The following is a 22,696-nucleotide window of genomic DNA, read 5'->3' on the forward strand; positions in this document are numbered from 1 at the left end:
TCCGGACCATCTTCATGCTTCTGGCTCTGTAAGGGGGACGGCGGCGCGGCTCCGGGAACGAACACCAAGGACGAGTCCTGCGGTCGATCCCTCTGGAGCTAATGGTTTCCAGTAGCCTAAGAAGCCCAAGCTAGCTGCAAGCAGGTAGGTTCGCTTCTTCTCCCCTTAGTCCCTCGATGCAGTGAGCCTGTTGCCAGCAGGTCTCACTGTAAAATAAAAAACCTAATTTAAACTTTCTTTCTAGAAGCTCAGGAGAGCTCCTAGTGTGCAACCAGCTCGGGCCGGGCACAGAAATCTAACTGAGGTCTGGAGGAGGGGCATAGAGGGAGGAGCCAGTGCACACCAGATAGTACCAAATCTTTCTTATAGAGTGCCCAGTCTCCTGCGGAGCCCGTCTATTCCCCATGGTCCTTACAGAGTCCCCAGCATCCACTAGGACGTCAGAGAAAAGGGGGAACATGAAGGGGCACCTAGATAGGAGGCGGAGGCCTAAGGAGCCATTTATTAGAAATCTGAAACTATTGTTATTGGGGAATCATATCACAAACAGACCACGGTATTATTGATTATTAACAATGTCACACGTGGAAAACCATTAATTATCCTGCATAATAGGTGACAGGATCAATCTCTGCGCTCACTGTAGCTTTACCATTTATTGTAGGATTTTTGACAAGACAATATATTTCATCTCAGTGTAGATACTGCAGAAAGATAATGGAATAGCCCTGCTGGGGTATCTCCCCAAACACATAGGAGCATAGTGTGATAGTGGAGGTCTTCTCCTCTTCAGTCTGTCCTTTATGTTGCTGCCACATATATATATATATATCTCATGCCCCTCGCCTTCTGCCCCCCTCCCCAGCCCCAACACACTCAGCCACTCCATCCATCAACTCTCTAACCCAGTTTCCCAAACTCCACCATTACAGTACAGGTTTAAGGAATTCCATGCTTGAGTCCAGATGGAGTTGACTGAAGTACTAATTAAGTCACCAATGCTCAAGCATGGATATCTTTAAAACCTGGACTGTAATGGCGGATTCTGGGAAAACCTTGCCCTAACCCACTCAGAATTCAATTCAACCTCTTCCCCCTCACCTACAAAGCTCTTAGGGGTAGATTTACTAAAGCTTCTTAAATAGACAAGTAGTGGTGTTGGTGAAAGAAACCAATTAGATTCTAGCTATCATTTGTCTATTACAGGCCTGGCCAACCTGTGGCTCTCCAGATGTTGTGAAACTACACAACCCAGCATGCTCAGCCACAGTTTTAGCATTCCCTAATAGCAAAACTGTGGCAAGGCATGATGGGACAGCTGGAGAGCCACAGGTTGTCCAGGCTTGGTCTATTACATTCAATAACATGATAGACAGAATCAGGTTGGTTGCTTATGGATAACACCGCCATTTGTCTATTTTAGATCTAGCCCTTCCTCTCTGATCTACTACATAAATCTACAACCTCATCTCTCCACTGAACACTGCATGCCCACAGCCTCTCCACCCCTCTCTCTCCAATCCCAAAAACTTTTCCGGTGTTGCACATAAGCTATGGAACACTTTACCTTCCTCTATCAGACTCTCCCCAACCTTAGTGTCCCCAAAATGCATTCACTGAAGCCTGCCGGACCATTGCAATTCCATCAGAGCCCCTGCTGCCTCTCTCTAGTACCACCACTCCCGCCTCTCTCCCTTTGAAGGTAAGTGCTCATGAGCATTACTCTCCCCCCTCTTATAGGTCACACAGCTAGAATTGCTTGTAATTATCTATAGCTATGCAGTTTACCCTGTAATCCTGTTAATATGTCTCCCCTGTTTGGGACAGTACTCCATATGGCACCCTCTAAATAAATGTTAAAAATGATATTTCTAGATTTAAGAAATTAGTTCAGATTTAAGGACAGATGGTCATGAAATGTGGTCAGTCAGAAAGTTTAGCATGTGGAGTAGATGGTAAAGCCAGGAATAAAGACAATGCCTTAGAGTAGTGATGGCTAACCTTGACACTCCAGCTGTTGTTGAACTACACATCTCAGCATGCCCTGCATCAGTTTTAGCATGGCCAAATAGCAAAACTGATGCAGGGCATGCTGGGATGTGTAGTTCAACAACAGCTGGAGTGTCAAGGTTAGCCATCACTGCCTTAGAGCATGGTTTCCCAAACGTAGTCCTCAAGGCACTCTAATAGCCCAGGCTTGTGCCCAGATGGTATATTCAAACTGACTGAGGTACTAATTAAGTCACATGTGCTTAAGCATGGATAGCCTTAAAACCTGAACTGTTAGGGTAGCTAGAGGACCGAGTTTAGGGAATAAGAAGATATTTTATATATAGGAAGTTGAAAGTATTTTTATTTTAAAAGCAAAGAAAAAGATGGGTAATACAAAGTACGGTTAGATATGAGAAGATTTCCTTTATACTGTGAGATGCTAGAAAATTTAAAAAGCGAGGGGACAGAGCGGGCTGCAAAGCGAGGGGACAGAGCGGGCTGCAAAGCGAGGAGAAAGAGCGGGCTGCAAAGCGAGGGGACAGAGCGGGCTGCAAAGCGAGGGGACAGAGCGGGCTGCAAAGCGAGGGGACAGAGCGGGCTGCAAAGCGAGGGGACAGAGCGGGCTGCAAAGCGAGGGGACAGAGCGGGCTGCAAAGCGAGGGGAAAGAGCGGGGGGCTGCAAAGCGAGGGGACAGAGCGGGCTGCAAAGCGAGGGGACAGAGCGGGCTGCAAAGCGAGGGGACAGAGCGGGCTGCAAAGCGAGGGGAAAGAGCGGGCTGCAAAGCGAGGGGACAGAGCGGGCTGCAAAGCGAGGGGAAAGAGCGGGCTGCAAAGCGAGGGGACAGAGCGGGCTGCAAAGCGAGGGGACAGAGCGGGCTGCAAAGCGAGGGGACAGAGCGGGCTGCAAAGCGAGGGGAAAGAGCGGGCTGCAAAGCGAGGGGACAGAGCGGGCTGCAAAGCGAGGGGACAGAGCGGGCTGCAAAGCGAGGGGAAAGAGCGGGCTGCAAAGCGAGGGGAAAGAGCGGGCTGCAAAGCGAGGGGACAGAGCGGGCTGCAAAGCGAGGGGACAGAGCGGGCTGCAAAGCGAGGGGACAGAGCGGGCTGCAAAGCGAGGGGAAAGAGCGGGCTGCAAAGCGAGGGGACAGAGCGGGCTGCAAAGCGAGGGGACAGAGCGGGCTGCAAAGCGAGGGGAAAGAGCGGGCTGCAAAGCGAGGGGACAGAGCGGGCTGCAAAGCGAGGGGACAGAGCGGGCTGCAAAGCGAGGGGACAGAGCGGGCTGCAGATGTTTAAGAAGCACAATCGAAGTAGGTAAACCAGAAAGAGGATTGCAATAATCAGGGTGTGAAAGGGTGAGAGCAGCTTTAGATAATAACACCAAATTCATCTGTACCAAAAACAAAAAGTGACCCGTTTTGGGCACAGTGGAACAAGGGAAACATTTCTAAGATAACAATTGTGAATCCTATATGTTGCCTAGAGTTAACATGAGCTTTGTACTTTGCATCTCTGTAAGGTTCTTAGTAGGGTAATTCAAATCCGGGCAAAGGCTGCAAATTGCTATTGTCGTGGCGTTTAAACATCGGCAACGGCACCCCATCGTGCACCCTTCTCACCTATGTGGCTGCCATACAGTGCAGCTACTGACATGCAAATTCGGCCAAGCAAATGTATTCACAGGCAATAAAATTCCCCCCTTAGACAATTTTTAACTCATTAGCGTTTCAACTTGGCAAGAACTCTATATAACATGTAAGCAGGACACATCCACTTTGCTATAATAAAGTACACTTATCACCAACACAGGTGGCAGCCATTTTGTGGGCTGAACCAATAAATAAAAATACAGCCAACCAACGCATTACAAATCAGAACAACATGGATTTGGGTCTTAGCTCTTGAACACTAGTCGTACTGTGCCTCTGTCATTGGTAACCAGTAAATAGACTGCTGTATACTTAGATATTACACAAGACCACAAAATGGCAGCCTCCACTGGGTGCTCTCTCACACAAGATTTGACATTCAGGTTATATATTCATCCCCTGCACATACCTTGGCAAAGCGCCTGGTCTTTTTTGCAATCCTTTCCTCTACAACTTTTCTCCAATCGACGGGGGCATCTCCTTTACCTGTCTCAGCCGCGCTACTAGCTGGCTGGAGGGTATGAGTCAGGGTCTTAGAGGCCGCAGGTTTTTTGGAGTCCTCAGATTCTGAAAGCTCCTGCGCTGCTGATGACACAACCTGACAAAGAGAGGGAAGTCTTCACATGGACAATACTAGAACGCTGGCAGACACAGATTCGCTTATTACAGTGTATTATACCACAAGCAGATGACAGACAAATCAGTTGTAGGCTCAAATGCAGACTTCCACTCTTTACACAGGAAACTTCACAAACCACAATATTAGGACAAACATACGTCTAATATATCCATTCTCTGTCGCAAGCTGTAGTTTAAGGAGTAGAATTCTCCGGTAAGATACTGAGACACCTGTGAAGAGGGAGAATTTTTGATCAGAAAATTCCCAGCATGCCCAACATCATTATAAATCAAGCACCACATGCTAAGACCACCTGAAAGCAACCCCAGACATAATGCTACTAAGACTACCTCTCCTTTTACTTAGTTGTGATTATTTTAAAATGAGATTTATGGTAAGAACTTAACTTTGTTAAATCTCTTTCTGCGAGGTACACTGGGCTCCACAAGGATAGACATTGGGGTGTAGAGTAGGATCTTGAGCCGAGGCACCAACAGGCTCAAAGCTTTGACTGTTCCCAGAATGCACAGCGCCGCCTCCTCTATAACCCCGCCTCCCTGCACAGGAGCTCAGTTTTTAGTTAACCAGCCCAATGCAGTAGCAGGAAAAGAGACGACAATGGTTAGTAGTGGCTACCACATTCTCACGACAGGAGAAGTGTCAGATGCTAATGCCATACCAACCCAAAGAAGCTAAGTGCGTCAGGGTGGGCGCCTTGTGGAGCCCAGTGTACCTCGCAGAAAGAGAGTTAACAAAGGTAAGCTCTTACCATAAATCTCGTTTTCTGCTGCGGGGTACACTGGGCTCCACAAGGATAGACATTGGGGATGTCCTAAAGCAGTTACCTATGGGAGGGGACGCACTGTAGCGGGCACAAGAACCCGGCGTCCAAAGGAAGCATCCTGGGAAGGGGCAGTATCGAAGGCATAGATCCTTATGAACGTGTTCACAGAGGACCACGTAGCTGCCTTGCACAATTGTTCAAGGGTCGCACCACGGCGGGCCGCCCAAGAAGGTTCAACAGACCGAGTAGAATGGGCCGTAATGTGAGCAGGAGCTGACCGACCAGCCCTCACATAAGCATGTGCAATCACCATTCTAATCCATCTGGCCAAAGTCTGCTTGTGAGCAGGCCAGCCCCGTTTGTGAAATCCAAACAGTACAAAGAGAGAATCAGATTTCCTAATGGAAGCAGTTCTCTTCACATAGATACGGAGAGCCCGTACAACATCAAAAGACCGCTCTTGGGGAGACAGATCAGGAGAAACAAGTGCCGAAACTACAATCTCCTGGTTAAGGTGGAACGAGGAAACCACCTTAGGTAAATATCCGGGACGAGTCCTAAGAACCGCCCGGTCACGGTGAAATATCAGATATGGGGAACTACAGGACAAGGCACCCAAATCCGACACTCTTCTAGCTGAAGCAATAGCCAGCAGAAACACCACCTTAAGGGAAAGCCACTTAAGATCAGCTGAACCAAGAGGTTCAAACGGAGACTCTTGTAATGCCTTCAAAACCACCGACAAGTCCCAAGGAGCCACAGGCGGGACATACGGAGGTTGGATACGCAACACACCCTGAGTAAAGGTATGCACATCAGGTAAGGTCGCAATTTTTCTCTGAAACCACACCGACAAGGCAGAAATATGAACCTTGAGGGAAGCCAGACGCAGGCCTAAATCCAGGCCCTGCTGAAGAAAAGCCAACAACTTGGCTATACTAAACTTGGAACTTGGCTATACTAAACTTGGAAGCGTCATAATCGTTAGATGCGCACCAAACAAAGTAAGAATGCCAGACCCTATAGTAAATCCGAGCCGAAGCCGGTTTCCGGGCCCGCAACATACTTTGAATGACCGCCTCAGAAAACCCTTTAGCCATTAAGACGGAAGCTTCAAGAGCCACGCCGTCAAAGACAGCCGGGCTAGTTAATGGTAGACACAGGGGCCCTGAACGAGGAGGTCTGGGCGTTGTGGAAGTAGAGTTGGACGCTCTGACAATAGGCCTTGCAGGTCCAGTGCCGTCTGGGCCACGCTGGAGCTATGAGAAGCAGAATTCCTTTTTCTTGCTTGAACTTCCGAATTACCCTGGGCAGGAGTGACACCGGAGGGAACACGTACGGCAGCCGAAACCTCCACAGCACCGCCAGCGCATCCACGAATGCTGCTTGAAGGATCCCTTGTCCTTGCTCCGAAGACCGGAACCTTGTGATTGTGTCGATATGCCATCAGATCTACGTCTGGAAGACCCCACTTTTCCACTAGGAGTTGAAACACTTCTGGATGGAGGCCCCAATCGCCGGCATGTACGTCCTGACGACTGAGAAAGTGCGCTTCCCAATTCAGGACTCCCGGAATGAAGATTGCCGATATGGCCGGTAGATGGCATTCCGCCCAATGTAGAATCCGTGAGACTTCCTTCATTGCCAGACGGCATTGAGTGCCGCCTTGATGATTTATGTAAGCCACTTTGGTGGCGTTGTCCTACTGCACTTGAAAAGGACAGTTCTGAATTAAATGCTGGACTAGGTTCAATGCATTGAAGACCACCCGCAATTCCAGAATGTTGATTGAAAGGAGGGACTCCTCCTTGGTCCACCGACCCTGAAGGGAGTGTTGCTCCAGCACCGCGCCCCAACCTCTTAGACTGGCATCTGTCGTCAACAGGACCCAGTTGGATATCCAGAAGGGACGGCCCCTGCACAATTGTTGGTCCTGGAGCCACCAGAGCAGCGACAGACGGACCTCCGGAGTCAATGAGATCATTTGAGACCTGATCCGGTGAGGCAGGCCGTTCCACTTGGCTAGAATCAGCCTCTGGAGGGGGCGAGAATGGAATTGAGCATACTCCACCATGTCGAATGCTGACACCATGAGGCCCAGCACCCGCATCGCCGAATGTATCGACACTTGCGGACGAGAAAGGAAGCAACGAATCATGTCCTGAAGCTTCAGGACTTTCTCCTGACACAAGAACAACCTCAGGTTGTGAGTGTCCAATAGCGCTCCCAGATGCACCATGCTCTCAGCAGGGATCAGGGAGGATTTCTTCCAGTTGATGAGCCACCCGTGGGCTTGTAGAAACCGGACCGTCATATCTAGATGACGTAGGAGAAGTTCTGGGGAATTTGCCAGGATTAACAAGTCGTCCAGATATGGCAGTATCCTGACCCCTGGACAGTGGAGTACCACCATCAACACCGCCATGACTTTGGTGAAGACTCGCGATGCCGTTGTTAAACCAAAAGGTAACGCCCGAAACTGGAAATGGAGGTTGCCAATAGCAAACCTCAGGTATTGCTGATGTGACGCTGCTATAGGAATATGCAGGTAAGCATCCTGTATGTCCAGGGAGACCATGTAGTCCCCAGGTTCCAAGGCCAGAACTATAGAGCGAAGGGTTTCCATACGGAACTTGGAAACCTTCACAAACCTGTTCAATGCCTTGAGGTTGAGAATGGGCCGGGAGGACCCTTTCGGTTTCGGGACTAGAAACAGTGGAGAATAGTACCCCCGGCCCCTCTGCGCAAGAGGCACCTGTATTACGACTCCTGTATCCAGGAGGGTCTGTACAACCGAATGCAAAGTGTTTGCCTTTGACTGGTCTGTCTGGGAAAATCAATGAGGGGGTCGGTTTTTGAAGGCTATGGCGTAACCTCGAGTGACAACTTCCCGTACCCAGGCATCCGACGTGGTCTTCAACCATTCCTGGGTATACCCTAGAAGCCGGCCCCCCACCCTGGGATACCCCAGGGGGAGGCCCGCCCCGTCATGCGGCAGGCTTATCGGCCTTGGAAGCTGGCTGACGGGCCGCCCAGGCTCTTTTGGGCTTTGGCTTACCAGGTTTGTAAGTGCGGGCCTGCTTGTTGTACACCTGACCTTTTGCTTTACCTGAAGGATGAAAGGGGCGAAAGGAAGTACCTTTAGCCTTCGACACAGAAGGAGCGGTACTTGGCAGACGGGCAGTTTTGGCAGTAGCCAAGTCAGCCACTATCTTATTTAAGTCCTCCCCAAACAGAATATCTCCCTTGAAAGGGAGTACCTCCAGGGTTTTTCTAGAGTCCAGATCCACAGACCAGGATCTCAGCCACAATATCCGGCGAGCCAGGACTGACGTAGTAGAGGCCTTGGCTGCTAGGATACCGGCATCAGAAGCCGCCTCTTTAATATAGCGAGAAGCTGTGACAATATATGACAAGCATTGTCTAGCATGGTCAGAAGAGATTTCAGCTACTAACTCCAAGGCCCATGCTTCAATAGCCTCTACAGCCCATGTTGTTGCAATAGTGGGCCTTTGTGCAGCATCCGTGAGGGTGTAAATCGCTTTCAGACAACCCTCCACACGTTTATCCGTAGGCTCCTTTAGAGACGTGACGGTAGTGACAGGTAGAGCTGAGGAAACCACCATCCTAGCCACATGTGAGTCTACTGGAGGAGGCGTTTCCTAATTCTTAGACAGCTCTGGTGCGAGGGGATAGCGAGCCAGCATCTTCTTTTGAGGCACAAACTTCGTACCCGGGTTTTCCCAGGGTTCCTGACGTATATCCACTAGGTGGTCAGAGTGAGGTAAAACTTGTTTAACTACCTTCTGACGCTTGAACCTATCTGGTTTCTTAGGAGGGATGGATGGCTCGGGATCATCCGTAATCTGTAGAATTAACTTAATAGCCTCCAAAAGATCAGGAACATCCACATGTGAACTACCCTCCCCATCAGCCGTATCCGAGTCAGAACCTGTGGGGTCAGTGTAAGTACCGTCTTCATCTGACGAGGTGTCAGTGACAGCAGTGGATTGTGAGTAGACAAGCGCTTGCTTAGAGGACCCCTTGGACTTAGGCGAGCGATGGTCAGACTTTTTAGTAGTCAGGGACTGGTTCAACTTCTTCAAATGGCAGATAAATCGTCCGCCCACGGCGTGTTAGCTGCAGGGACCACATACGGTTGTACCGGCATAGGGGGTCCCATAGTGGGGTGTTAGTTTTATTAACTAGCGTATGTAGAAGCGTGGAAAAAGCGGCCCACGGTGGGTCATTATGTACCTGCGTTGCCACAGTCCCACTTGGGGGCAATGAGCCCCCAGAACCAGAGCCCACAGCTGCTATATTCTCCTCAAATGGATCTGTGGCTTCAGCAACACCGGCAGTGTGTTCAGCCCCAGAACCGTTACCCTCAGAAGCAGACATGATATAACTTGCAGTATCAGGTAACACAGTACAATTATCAGCAGTACTATACCTCTAAACCCAAACCCCTGCGCAGTGTAGTCAGCACTAGCAGAGATAAAGGAGAGATATGGTGACTAAAATCACAGAGAAAAATACGTATTAAACTATATCTTTGTGAAAATCCTATATCAATATAAAACCTGACGCACCAAGCCCCCTCAGGTTATAGAATATAGGGATAGCAAGTTGAGTGAAAGACACGAAATGGACACCACTCAGCTATCTAATGCACACACAGATAGTCACAGTTTGTACAATGCAGAGGTTATTACTAACAATAATACTGCAGTGGACTAGCTTATATATATAGCTATATAGTCAATAGATATAACACTACACAGTAAGAACTGGATGTATATCACAGGGTAATTGTACTAGAAAACCCTGACTAAATGCACTCTTTCTTAACTAGCACTGTCTAAAAGGCAGGTAGAATACTTAAGTGTCATGTAAAGTCACAGCACTGACAACCAGGCGGCTTTACACAGGAGGATTTGCCCAAGCAGTCCCAGGAACAGTGAAGCTGAGAGATAATGGCGCCCAGACACTGACAGGGAGTGAGGGAAAGACAGATATGCAGCTCCAGGGCGGGAACATTTGCGGGAAATGGCACCCTGGGGCTGGGGGATGGGCTTCAGGTCTAAGCCTTATCCCCCTGCTGGCAAAACCACCGGGTACTGTGGGCTACTGAAAATGGTTTAGAGAGAAAACCTGACCTGCACCCATGCCCTGGTGATCTAGTGGGTTCGCCTGTACTGCCACAGTGTCCACCGCCAGCGCGCGGTCCGCCTCCCACTGACCGCGCCGGATCACGATAAAGACCGGGTCCCGCAAGCGGGACCCACCTACCGCCTCCCGAAACGCGGCCACGCGATCCCGGAGAGCCCCCGTCGTGTGTGCCTGACGTGAAGAAAACCGGAGCCTCCTGCTGTAGTTACCCGGCAACCAGGGCTCGGGAGTATACAGCGCCGCTGGGGAGAGCTGGAGCTGCAGCAGTAAATGTCTTCTGACATTTACCACCGCTGCTGCCCTTGAAGTCTTCACTTTTTTCTTCAAAAAAAGCTCTTCTTAGGGCTGCCTAGAGCAGCCCCTCTGTTATGTGCCTGCTTACTGCAGTACCAACTACAAAACTGAGCTTCTGTGCAGGGATGCGGGGTTATAGAGGAGGCGGCGCTGTGCATTCTGGGAACAGTCAAAGCTTTGAGCCTGTTGGTGCCTCGGATCAAGATCCTACTCTACACCCCATTGTCCATTCCTTGTGGAGCCCAGTGTACCCCGCAGCAGAAAACTAGATATTGGTTGATGAGGTGAATGATACGTACGAGGTGAATGGTAAGTACTTAACAACAGGCGGCAGGCAGGGTAAGGATTCTTACCGGCACAGGATCGGTTACAGTGACTGCAACCATGGCTGCAAATCTGTACTCTCTGAAAAGCTCTACACCAGGGCGGTCATCAAGGTGCAAGAGGATTTTGGCCAGCTCCGTACTGACCTACAGAAGACACAAATGAATTGCAGCACTGGTTCTATTTGGTTCCTTCCTAAGCAAAACCTAAAAAAACTGATCCATTACCAATGGTCCACATCTAGGGCCTGGGCCAGAGGTGGGCACACTGCCTATGTCAGATGTAGCAATAAGATTTCTTGCTACTGCAAATGCATATAAGTCGCACCGTGCATGCGTCCCGACTGTGTCCGTGCAGAGTCGCCGTCATTGTTTCAGGCACATGCAGGAAGAAGTATATTGTAAATGCAGAGAGTTCCTGAGGCCATACTCGGACAGAGAAAGTGCACCTGCCATAGGGCTGGAGCGAGTTTTGATGCCGTGAACGATGGTGTCTAAGGATGCACCACTCGGTATTACTCCATGTATGGGAGCTGACAGTGGGCAAGTCAGTCCTTGTACATTCGCATGCATGGATGTACATAAGGGAAGGGCTATGTAACAGTGTTCGAATTAAGTCGCAGGTGGGCGACCGCCAACAGACGCTGCTGCGGGGACTTCTGCATCCACCTCTGAATCCAGCCCCTAACCTCTAATTATACCTCTTTGGTGGCAGCAGGGTTTGAGCGGATCTGGGTGGCTAGTGAGACCATGGTCACCTCCAGCTTCTCCACATCTTCAGAAAACAGCACTAGGGAGATGGACACAGACCTTGAGTACCGTCAAAGTTCTCAGTAATCCCTCTGATACATGACAGACTGGACCGTGTCCTACCTTCCATGCAGTCCCGGATATATGCAGGGGTCTTACTTTTCTTTAGCTCGGAATCCGTACTCATGTCATATGGAGTAAGGTCATCATCGCTGTAGAATGGATTTGGGAAGACAATTATTACTAGGAGGGTTATAGCGTAGTAGAGTGGCTGCTCTGGAACCCATCATTTCTGCCCAAACTACATTATGTAGACCAGAGGTTCTCAAACTCGGTCCTCGGGAGCCCACACAGTGCATGTTTTGCAGGTCTCCTCACAGAATCGCAAGTGAAATAATTAGCTCCACCTGTGGACCTTTTAAATAAGAATTTACTCACCGGTAATTCTATTTCTCGTAGTCCGTAGTGGATGCTGGGAACTCCGTAAGGACCAGGGGGAATAGACGGGCTCCGCAGGAGACTGGGCACTCTAAAGAAAAGATTAGGTACTATCTGGTGTGCACTGGCTCCTCCCTCTATGCCCCTCCTCCAGACCTCAGTTAGGGAAACTGTGCCCGGAAGAGCTGACATTACAAGGAAAGGAAATTTTGAATCCAGGGTAAGACTCATACCAGCCACACCAATCACACCGTACAACTTGTGATAACCTTACCCAGTTAACAGTATGAACAACAACTGAGCCTCACTCAACGGATGGCTCATAACAATAACCCTTAGTTAAGCAATAACTATATACACGTATTGCAGAAAGTCCGCACTTGGGACGGGCGCCCAGCATCCACTACGGACTACGAGAAATAGAATTACCGGTGAGTAAATTCTTATTTTCTCTGACGTCCTAGTGGATGCTGGGAACTCCGTAAGGACCATGGGGATTATACCAAAGCTCCCAAACGGGCGGGAGAGTGCGGATGACTCTGCAGCACCGAATGAGCAAACACAAGGTCCTCCTCAGCCAGGGTATCAAACTTGTAGAACTTTGCAAATGTGTTTGAACCCGACCAAGTAGCCGCTCGGCAAAGCTGTAAAGCCGAGACCCCTCGGGCAGCCGCCCAAGAAGAGCCCACCTTCCTTGTGGAATGGGCCTTCACCGATTTTGGATGCGGCAATCCAGCCGCAGAATGAGCCTGCTGAATCGTGCTACAGATCCAGCGAGCAATAGTTTGCTTTGAAGCAGGAGCACCCAGCTTGTTGGGTGCATGCAAGATAAACAGCGAGTCAGTCTTCCTGACTCCAGCCCTTCTGGAAACATATATTTTCAAAGCCCTGACTACGTCCAGCAACTTGGAGTCCTCCAAGTCCCGAGTAGCCGCAGGCACCACAATAGGTTGGTTAAAATGAAACGATGACACCACCTTTGGGAGAAATTGGGGACGAGTCCTCAATTCTGCCCTGTCCATATGGAAGATCAGATATGGGCTTTTACATGACAAAGCCGCCAATTCCGACACACGCCTAGCCAATGCTAAGGCCAACAGCATGACCACTTTCCACGTGAGATACTTTAGTTCCACGGTCTTAAGTGGCTCAAACCAGTGGGATTTCAGGAAATCCAACACAACGTTAAGATCCCAGGGTGCCACTGGTGGCACATAAGGGGCCTGAATATGCAGCACTCCCTTAACAAATGTCTGAACCTCAGGCAGTGAAGCCAGTTCTTTTTGAAAGAAAATGGATAGGGCCGAAATCTGGACCTTTATGGACCCCAATTTTAGGCCCATAGTCACCCATGACTGTAGGAAGTGCAGGAAACGACCCAGTTAGAATTCCTCTGTAGGGGCCTTCCTGGCATCACACCACGCAACATACTTCCGCCATATACGGTGATAATGCTTTGCTGTCACGTCTTTCCTAGCCTTTATCAGCGTAGGAATAACTTCATCCGGAATGCCTTTTTCCGCTAGGATCCGGCGTTCAACCGACATGCCGTCAAACGCAGCCGCGGTAAGTCTTGGAACAGACAGGGCCCTTGTTGCAGCAGGTCCTGTCTGAGAGGCAGAGGCAATGGGTCCTCTGTGCGCATTTCTTGCAGTTCCGGGTACCAAGTCCTTCTTAGCCAGTCCGGAACAATGAGTATTGTTCTTATTCCTCTCTTTCTTACTATTCTCAGTACTTTTGGTATGAGAGGAAGAGGAGGAAACACATATACCGACTGGTACACCCACGGTGTCACTAGGGCGTCCACAGCTATCGCCTGAGGGTCCCTTGACCTGGCGCAATATCTTTTTAGCTTTTTGTTGAGGCGGGATGCCATCATGTCCACCTGTGGCAGTTCCCAACGGTTTGCAATCAGTCGGAAGACTTCTTGATGAAGTCCCCACTCTCCCGGGTGGAGGTCGTGTCTGCTGAGGAAGTCTGCTTCCCAGTTGTCCACTCCCGGAATGAACACTGCTGACAGTGCTTGCACGTGATTCTCCACCCATCGTAGAATCTTTGTGGCTTCCGCCATTGCCATCCTGCTTCTTGTGCCGCCCTGGCGGTTTACATGGGCGACTGCCGTGATGTTGTCTGACTGAATCAGCACTGGCCGGTTTTGAAGCAGGGGCTCTGCTTGACTCAGGGCGTTGTAAATGGCCCTTAATTCCAGTATATTTATGTGTAGAGAAGTCTCCAGACTTGACCACAGCCCTTGGAAGTTTCTTCCCTGAGTGACTGCCCCCCATCCTCGGAGGCTTGCATCCGTGGTCACCAGGATCCAGTCCTGTATGCCGAACCTGTATGCCGAAGGTGAGCACTCTGCAGCCACCACAGAAGAGACACCCTGGCCCTCGGGGACAGGGTGATCAGCCGATGCATCTGAAGATGCGATCCGGACCACTTGTCCAACAGATCCCACTGAAAAATCCTCGCATGGAACCTGCCGAAGGGAATGGCTTCGTATGAAGCCACCATCTTTCCCAGGACTCGCGTGCAGTGATGCACCGATACCTGTTTTGGTTTCAGGAGGTCCCTGACCAGAGATGCTAATTCCTGGGCCTTCTCCACCGGGAGAAACACCTTCTTCTGTTCTGTGTCCAGAATCATGCCCAAGAAAAGCAGACGCGTCGTAGGAATCAGCTGCGACTTTGGAACATTCAGAATCCAGCCGTGCCGTAGTAACACCTCCTGAGAGAGTGCTACGCTGATCAACAACTGCTCCCTGGACCTCGCCTTTATGAGGAGATCGTCCAAGTACGGGATAATTATAACTCCCTTCTGCCGAAGGAGTATCATCATTTCGGCCATTACCTTGGTAAATATTCTCGGTACCGTGGACAGGCCAAACGGCAACGTCTGGAATTGGTAATGACAGTCCCGAACCACAAATCTGAGGTACTCCTGGTGAGGTGGGTAAATGGGGACATGCAAGTAAGCATCTTTGATGTCCAGCGACACCATAAAATCCCCCTCTTCCAGGCTTGCAATAACCGCTCTGAGCGATTCCATTTTGAACTTGAATTTCTTTATATAAGTGTTCAAGGACTTTAAATTCAGAATGGGTCTCACCGAACCGTCCGGTTTCGGTACCACAAACATTGTGGAATAGTAACCCCTTCCCTGTTGAAGGAGGGGGACCCTGACAATCACTTGCTGGAGGTACAGCTTGTGAATTGCCGCCAGCACTACCTCCCTTTCCATGGGGGAAGCTGGCAAGGCTGATTTGAGGTAACGGCGGGGGGGAGTCGCTTCGAATTCCAGCTTGTATCCCTGAGATACAATTTGTATAGCCCAGAGATCCACCTGTGAGCGAACCCACTGGCTGCTGAAGTTTCGGAGACGCGCCCCCACCGCACCTGGCTCCGCCTGTGGAGCCCCAACGTCATGCGGTGGACTTAGTGGAAGCAGGGGAGGACTTTTGTTCCTGGGAACTGGCTGCATGGTGCAGCTTCTTACCTCTACCCCTGCCTCTGGCAAGAAAGGATGTGCCCCTGACCCTCTTGCCTTTTTGGGAACGAAAGGACTGCATTTGATAATACGGTGCTTTCTTAGGCTGTGAGGAAACCTGAGGCAAGAAAGTCGACTTTCCAGCTGTCGCTGTAGACACGAGGTCCGACAGACCGTCCCCAAACAATTCCTCACCCTTATAAGGCAAAACCTCCATGTGTTTTTTAGAATCAGCATCTCCTGTCCATTGCAGAGTCCATAAGACCCTCCAGGCAGAAATGGACATAGCATTAATTCTAGAGCCCAGCAGGCAAATGTCCCTCTGAGCATCTCGCATATATAAGACGACGTCTTTGATATGGCCCAGGGTTAGCAAAACAGTATCTCTGTCGAGGGAATCTATGTCGTCTAACAGAGTATCTGTCCACGCTGCTACAGCACTACACATCCAGGCTGAAGCAATAGCAGGTCTCAGTAGAGTACCAGAGTGTGTATACACTGACTTCAGGATAGCGCCTTGTCCACCCTAGGGGATGTTTCCCAACGTAACCTGTCCGATGGCGGGAAAGGGTACGCCATCAGTAACCTCTTAGAAATCACTAATTTCTTATCAGGGGAACTCCACGCTTCTTCACACAATTCATTTAATTCATCAGATGGGGGAAAAGTCACTGGCTGCTTTTTCTCCCCAAACATATAAACCCTCTTGGTATTAAAAGGGTTACTCTCAGAAATGTGTAATATATCTTTCATTGCAATAATCATGTATCGGATGGCCTTGGTCATTTTAGACTGTAAATGTGCCTCATCATCGTCGACACTGGAGTCGGACTCCGTGTCGGCATCTGTGTCAACCATCTGAGATAGAGGGTGTTTATGACCCCCTGACGGTTTCTGAGTCGCCTGGGCAGGTGCGGGCTGAGACCCCGGCTGTCCCAAGGCTGCAGCGTCATCAAACCTTTTATGTAAGGAGTTTACATTGTCATTTAAGACCTTCCACATATCCATCCAATCAGGTGTCGGCCCCGACGGGGGCGATACCACACTTATCTGCCCTTGCTCCGCCTCCACGTAACCTTCCTCATCAAACATGTCGACACAGCCGTACCGACACACCGCACACACACAGGGAATGCTCAGACTGAGGACAGGACCCCACAAAGTCCTTTGGGGAGACAGAGAGAGAGTATGCCAGCACACACCACAGCGTTATATAACACAGGGATTTTCACTGCTAATAAGTGATTTACCCAATAGCTGCTTTTTTTGTATTGTTTGCGCCTAAATTTATGTGCCCCCCCTCTCTTTTTAACCCGTCTTGTACCTGGATACTGCAGGGGAGAGCCTGGGGAGCTGCTTCCAGCGGAGCTGTGAAGAGAAAATGGCGCTGGTGTGCTGAGGAAGAAGGCCCCGCCCCCTCAGTGGCGGGCTTCTGTCCCGCTTTCCATGTAAAAAAAAATGGCGGGTTTTTTTACATATATACAGTGCTAGACTGTATATATGTATGTTTTTATGCCAAAGGTACTTCAACTGCAGCCCAGGGCGCCCCCCCAGCGCCCTGCACCCTACAGTGACCGGAGTGTGTAAGTGTGCTGGGAGCAATGGCGCACAGCTGCGGTGCTGTGCGCTACCTTAATGAAGACAGGAGTCCTCAGCCGCCGATTTCGCCGTCTTCAAGCTTCTGTTCTTCTGGCTCTGCAAGGGGGACGGCGGCGCGGCTCCGGGAACGGACGATCGAGGACAGGTGTCTGTGTTCGAACCCTCTGGAGCTAATGGTGTCCAGTAGCCTAAGAAGCACAAGCTAGCTGCAAGCAGGTAGGTTTGCTTCTCTCCCCTCAGTCCCACGTAGCAGTGAGTCTGTTGCCAGCAGAAGCTCACTGAAAATAAAAAACCTAATAAATACTTTCTTTACTAGTAAGCTCAGGAGAGCCCACTAGGAGCACCCAGCTCTGGCCGGGCACAGATTCTAACTGAGGTCTGGAGGAGGGGCATAGAGGGAGGAGCCAGTGCACACCAAATAGTACCTAATCTTTTCTTTAGAGTGTCCAGTCTCCTGCGGAGCCCGTCTATTCCCCCTGGTCCTTACGGAGTTCCCAGCATCCACTAGGACGTCAGAGAAAAATGTGTCAGTGAGTAATTAATACACCTGTGCACCTGCTGGGTTACCTGCAAAACATGCACTGTGTGGGCTCCCGAGGACCGAGTTTGAGAACCTCTGATGTAGACAAACATGATTGAACCCCCCATCCCCTTGCAAGCAAAATGTTATGCTGCTACAGCAGACACGAGTTTGTGAAGGTTCAGTATGTAATACCGGCGGTTACATGACTGACGTCGGCATCCCGACACCGGACGGGTGTACGTTTTTTAACCCTCCCCTACCCTGACCCTCCTGGGGTGGCGGCTATGGCTAACACTCCGGGAGTGGTAGCTAGGGCTAATCCAAACTCAGGGGGTGGCAGCTACGGCTAACGCTAAACCCCCCCACGGGCCCTAACCCCCCGATACTTACCTTCAGAATATCAGCTGTCTGTATTCCGGTGTCCGTCTCCCGAGTGGTGTTTTGGGATTCCGGCGTCTGTCACATGACCGCCGGGACGCCGAACGCATCCCATTAGTGAAGGTTTAAAATGGGTAGAGGGGCAATGATTACATAATTTGCTAACAAAATGGCTTGCCAGAAGGAACAGAATTTTAATAGCAGATCTGTGTAGTCTGCACAATGTCATGTTTGCAGGGCGACGCTGGACTGGTATACAGAAAGTTTGGTAACCTGGATGGACTGGCCAGCTCAAAGTCCAGATCTTCACCCCACTGAGAACCTCTGGAACAAATTGGAGTAACATGTGCGATCTAGACCGACTCAACCTCCTGCAGTGTCGCAGATGGTCACTGTACTTTAGGCAGAATGGCAAAACACTCCGTCCGCTGTTGTCCAGGAACTTGTGGACAGATTGCCAAGAAAGGTCTGCAGTAATCACTGTATGTGGTGGACCTACAGAGTACGGATAGCAATAAAATCTCATTGATCTATTTGCTGCCAGTGTCCAATAACTTTTGCCTACATAGTGTAAAAGGAGATCCACCCTCCAGTGATGATCACTGTCTCATAGGGGTTAAAGATGTACCTGCACCAGCTTTCCATACACAGACCTACTCATATATTAAAAACAGATAAGAACTCTCTGAGATAATCACCTGTCTAGTTCGGATTCTGATCCTGTGTCCATTTTCGGCTCTTCCTCAGGTTTCCCTTCATTCGTGGCAGACTGGACTTTGGACAAGGAGCTGAGAATTAAAGAAAATTTGGAACTTACCACACTGGTAAGAAGATGTAAACAGCAATGCCAGCAGGGCTGTGCTCATACCACATATGCTCTCTACTTACTTCTGAGCTGGAACCGTCTTGTCCTCTGTAGAGTCCGGGCAAATGCACGGAGGAGACAGCAGTGACTTCAGGTCTCTGATTTCTGCATCTTCTTCATACTGTAAGATGTCATTTATATACAGTTCATGTATTCCTAATACTGGTTACCCACTCACACCGTCCTGCCAATGCTATAATAACCTGGCTCATGAACTGCCCTAATGATACCCCAAATGCTACAACTGGTCACTCCAAGAGTCATCGAAATGGGCACCATCTAAAGGTCTGGGGAACCATTTCTACATTCAGAAGATCACACAAAGTCACAGCACCCTCGGCTGTTTCAGCATACTGCCTGAGCTGGCGATTGGTGATGATGGAGACTTGTTCCCATCATACCACACTTGTGGGGAGATTTCTTTAAACAAACTTACAGTACTTTGAAAATGTATTATTACTGCAAAGCAAAATAACATCTTTGTGTTGCAAGCAAAAACCATGACAAGCACATTTGTGGCTGGTATGAAGTTTACATCCCCTACATGTAGGCAATAACACATCCCCAGTGGGACAGTTGTCCCTTATGGTCTGTATAACGAGGAAACTTACCTGGAACGAGAGACTGGGACCCTCAGAATCCACTTGACGGCTCAAACATTCAGAGACTACCATCCCCAAGCATCTGACTGGAGGGAGAGAACTGTCCAGATAGAAGCGGGTCCCAGAGGTTAGCGCGAAGAGTAACTCTGTGGAAGAATGTGCAGGGGACAGAGGAGATAGCAGGGAGAGATAGCAGATAAGCACTGTTATAAGAGACACTGCCGCAGTTTATCATCTTACCCTGCTTGCAGCTCTCAAGTTCTTTTTTGTTCAGAAGACTCAGGCAGATAAAAATGGATCTACTAACATGTAGCAGCTGGGAATAAGGAGAGTGTTTCACTACACTGCCTGATGACCAGACTTCCAGGAGGTCTCGCAGGACCTGCCGAAACAATACACAACAATCAATGGTCTGCAGACTGATCCCAAGTTTCTGCTACTGATAAAGCCAAGACAAGTCTGGCGCAATGTGTAACAAGCCTATCAGAATCAGAATCGACTTTATTGGCCATGTATACTCACATATACTAGGAATTGTTTGCGGTTTACAATGCTTCGCCAAATACGAACATTACATAGTACATAGCATAACATACATACCCACATTACATACATTGGGGTATATTTACTAACATTCGTGATTCTCCCGATTTGGTGGGAGAATAATCACGAATGACATCGAAAGTGTAAAACTGCAACTTTTTGAATTTATTACGACTAATTTACTAAGCTGCCGTATTCTGCATTTTCGGGTTTTCCGATGTCGATGTCATTCGTTTTTTTTGGCTGTATTTTACGTGAGTGACTTGTAAAACACTGCCGACTTTAATACAATGAATCTCGGACGGATCTGAGAGATCCGCGCTGGGCTTCATTGTGCACTTTGTTAAAAAAATAAATAAAGTTTAAATGTTAAAAAAAAATTGCGTGGGGTCCCCCCTCCTAAGGCAAACCAGCCTCGGGCTCTTTGAGCCGATCCTGGTTGCAGAAATATGGGAAAAAAATGGACAGGGGTTCCCCCATATTTAAGCAACCAGCATCGGGCTCTGCGCCTGGTCCTGGTTCCAAAAATACGGGGGACAAAAAGAGTAGGGGTCCCCCGTATTTTTAAAACCAGCACCGGGTTGTATTTTTTCACGGCAGTGTTTTTTTTTTTTGTTGCTTTGCACTTGTAAATGACCGAGATTCATACTTAAACAGCCGCGTTTTGACCGATGGTGTATTCATTCGTATTTTTTTTGTTGGACTTCAAAAAAAATACGAATGCCCTCATCACTGCCGAGATTTGAGTTTAGTAAATGACCGAGATGACACTTTGAAGAAAAAACGGCATCTCGGTCAAAATCGGGACCTTAGTAAATATACCCCATTGTTTATAAAACACTGTTTAGAATTACCTAGCAGTTCGTTGTGCCAGACTTGTTAGGCATAATTTAGTAAGTGGATAGCTAACAGAAAGGGGTGGTCTTCAGTATGCCGAATGTCAAGATCCCGGCGCACATTTTACCGGCGCCGGAATCCCGACACCCGGCATACCGACAGCTATTCTCCCTCGTGGGGGTCCACGACCCCCTTGGAGAGAGCATAAAATAGTGTGGCGCGCGTAGCGCGCCACCGAGCTCGCAGCGTGGCGAGCGCAGCGTGGCGAGCGCAGCGAGCCTGCAAGGGGCTCCTTAGCGCTCGCCACACTGTCGGTATGCCGGCAGTCGGGCTCCCGGCACCGGGAATGCTGGTCGCCGGGAGCCCGAGCGCCGGCATACCGTACTACACCCAACAGAAAGAAGCTTTTTTTAGTTCTGGTCAACTTGGAAAGAATGGACCTATAACGCCTGCATGATGGAAGTGTTTCAAACAGGACGTGACCAGGGTGCAGCTTGTCTGTTTGATTTTCCCTGCACACTTCTGGACTCTGGACAGGTAGAGGTCCTGAATAGAGGGGAGAACAGCACTAACGATCTTTTCTGCGGTCCTCACAACCCTCTGTAGCCTCCATCTGTCACACTCATTGGCAGCTCCATACCAGACTGTGATTGAAGAGCATAAAACAGACTCCCCAATGTCTGTATAGAAGATAATCAGCAGTTTCTGTGAAATATTGAATTTCCAGAGTTGCTCAGAAAGAACAACCGCTGTTGCACCTTCTTGACAATGGAGCCAATGTTCGGCCCTTATTTAAGGTCATGGGAAATTGTGGACCCCAGGAATTTGAAGGAGTCAACCCATGACACCACGCTATCGGCTATCACAAGTGGGTGCAGCAGGTTTCTTTCTAAAATCTACCAGCATCTCAACCGTTTTAAGAGGATTTAGGTCGAGGTTGTTCCTGCCGCACCACTGTGTTATCCAGTTCACCTCACATCTATAAGCAGCCTCATCCCCGTCTTTGATTAAACCGATGATGGTGGTGTCATCTGCAAATGTTATAATTTTTACAGATTGCTCAGCCATAGTACAGTCATAGGGAAAAGAGCAGGGGGGGGAGAGAACACATCCTTGAGGGTTGAGGGGCCCCTGTACTGGTCGAATGCACACTGGATGAAGTCTTCCCTGCTTTCACCACCTGTGTCCTCGCTGTCAAGAAATCTACAATCCAGGAGAATGTTGATACAGGAACCCCCAAGGAGAGAAGTTTGGATTGCAAGACACAGGGGACGATTGTATTAAATGCTGAGCTAAAGTCAACAAATAAAACCCTCGTATAGGTGCCTGGTCGTTCCAAGTGCTGTAAGATATAATGCAACCCCAAGTTAACTGCATCCTCGACACTCCTAATCGCACGGTATACGAACTGCAAAGGATCCAGGTGAGAGTTAGTCGCCTCTTTCAGATGAGTCAGCACCAACCGCTCAAACACTTTCATGGCCACCGATGTTAATGCAATTGGCCTATAATCGTTCATATCTTTTACAGTTGAGTTGTTGGGAACCAGAACAATTATTGAGTGTTTAAAGCAGGAGGGAACCTTGCACATCTCCAGTGAGGAATTGAAGATCATGGTAAAAAGCTGAACAGCAAAGATCTTCAGGGCAGATGGCGACACACCATCCGGGCCAGACGCTTTCCAATGTTTGACCCTTTTAAACAAGTCTTCTACCTCTCCCAAGCCCACCTTCAGCTTGTTAGAAAACTGCTTTTATGCCAGCATAATTTCACGGGTCAGGGAGTTTCTGCCCAATTTATACCGGTCCTTATCCCCACTGCTGAAGGCCTGCTCCTTGGCCCGAAGAA

General features: G+C 49.3%; 1 protein-coding gene across 3 annotated transcripts in view; it reads right to left on the reverse strand.

Annotated features, from left to right (window-relative positions):
* The window catches only part of TELO2 (telomere maintenance 2), a 105,218-nt gene that overhangs the window by 29,224 nt on the left and 53,298 nt on the right, over positions 1-22,696 (reverse strand). For all 3 annotated transcript variants that reach the window (XM_063934669.1, XM_063934670.1, XM_063934668.1), the window contains 9 exons: positions 19,709-19,850; positions 19,478-19,614; positions 18,890-18,987; positions 18,700-18,789; positions 11,701-11,789; positions 11,529-11,617; positions 10,858-10,974; positions 4,413-4,484; positions 4,045-4,233 (listed from right to left, as the gene is read on the reverse strand). In XM_063934669.1, coding sequence (XP_063790739.1) covers positions 4,045-4,233; positions 4,413-4,484; positions 10,858-10,974; positions 11,529-11,617; positions 11,701-11,789; positions 18,700-18,789; positions 18,890-18,987; positions 19,478-19,614; positions 19,709-19,850 — 1,023 coding nt within the window. The remainder of the gene's footprint in view (positions 1-4,044; positions 4,234-4,412; positions 4,485-10,857; positions 10,975-11,528; positions 11,618-11,700; positions 11,790-18,699; positions 18,790-18,889; positions 18,988-19,477; positions 19,615-19,708; positions 19,851-22,696) is intronic.

The sequence above is a fragment of the Pseudophryne corroboree genome, chromosome 7 (genome assembly GCF_028390025.1).
Source record: "Pseudophryne corroboree isolate aPseCor3 chromosome 7, aPseCor3.hap2, whole genome shotgun sequence".
NCBI lineage: Eukaryota > Metazoa > Chordata > Amphibia > Anura > Myobatrachidae > Pseudophryne > Pseudophryne corroboree.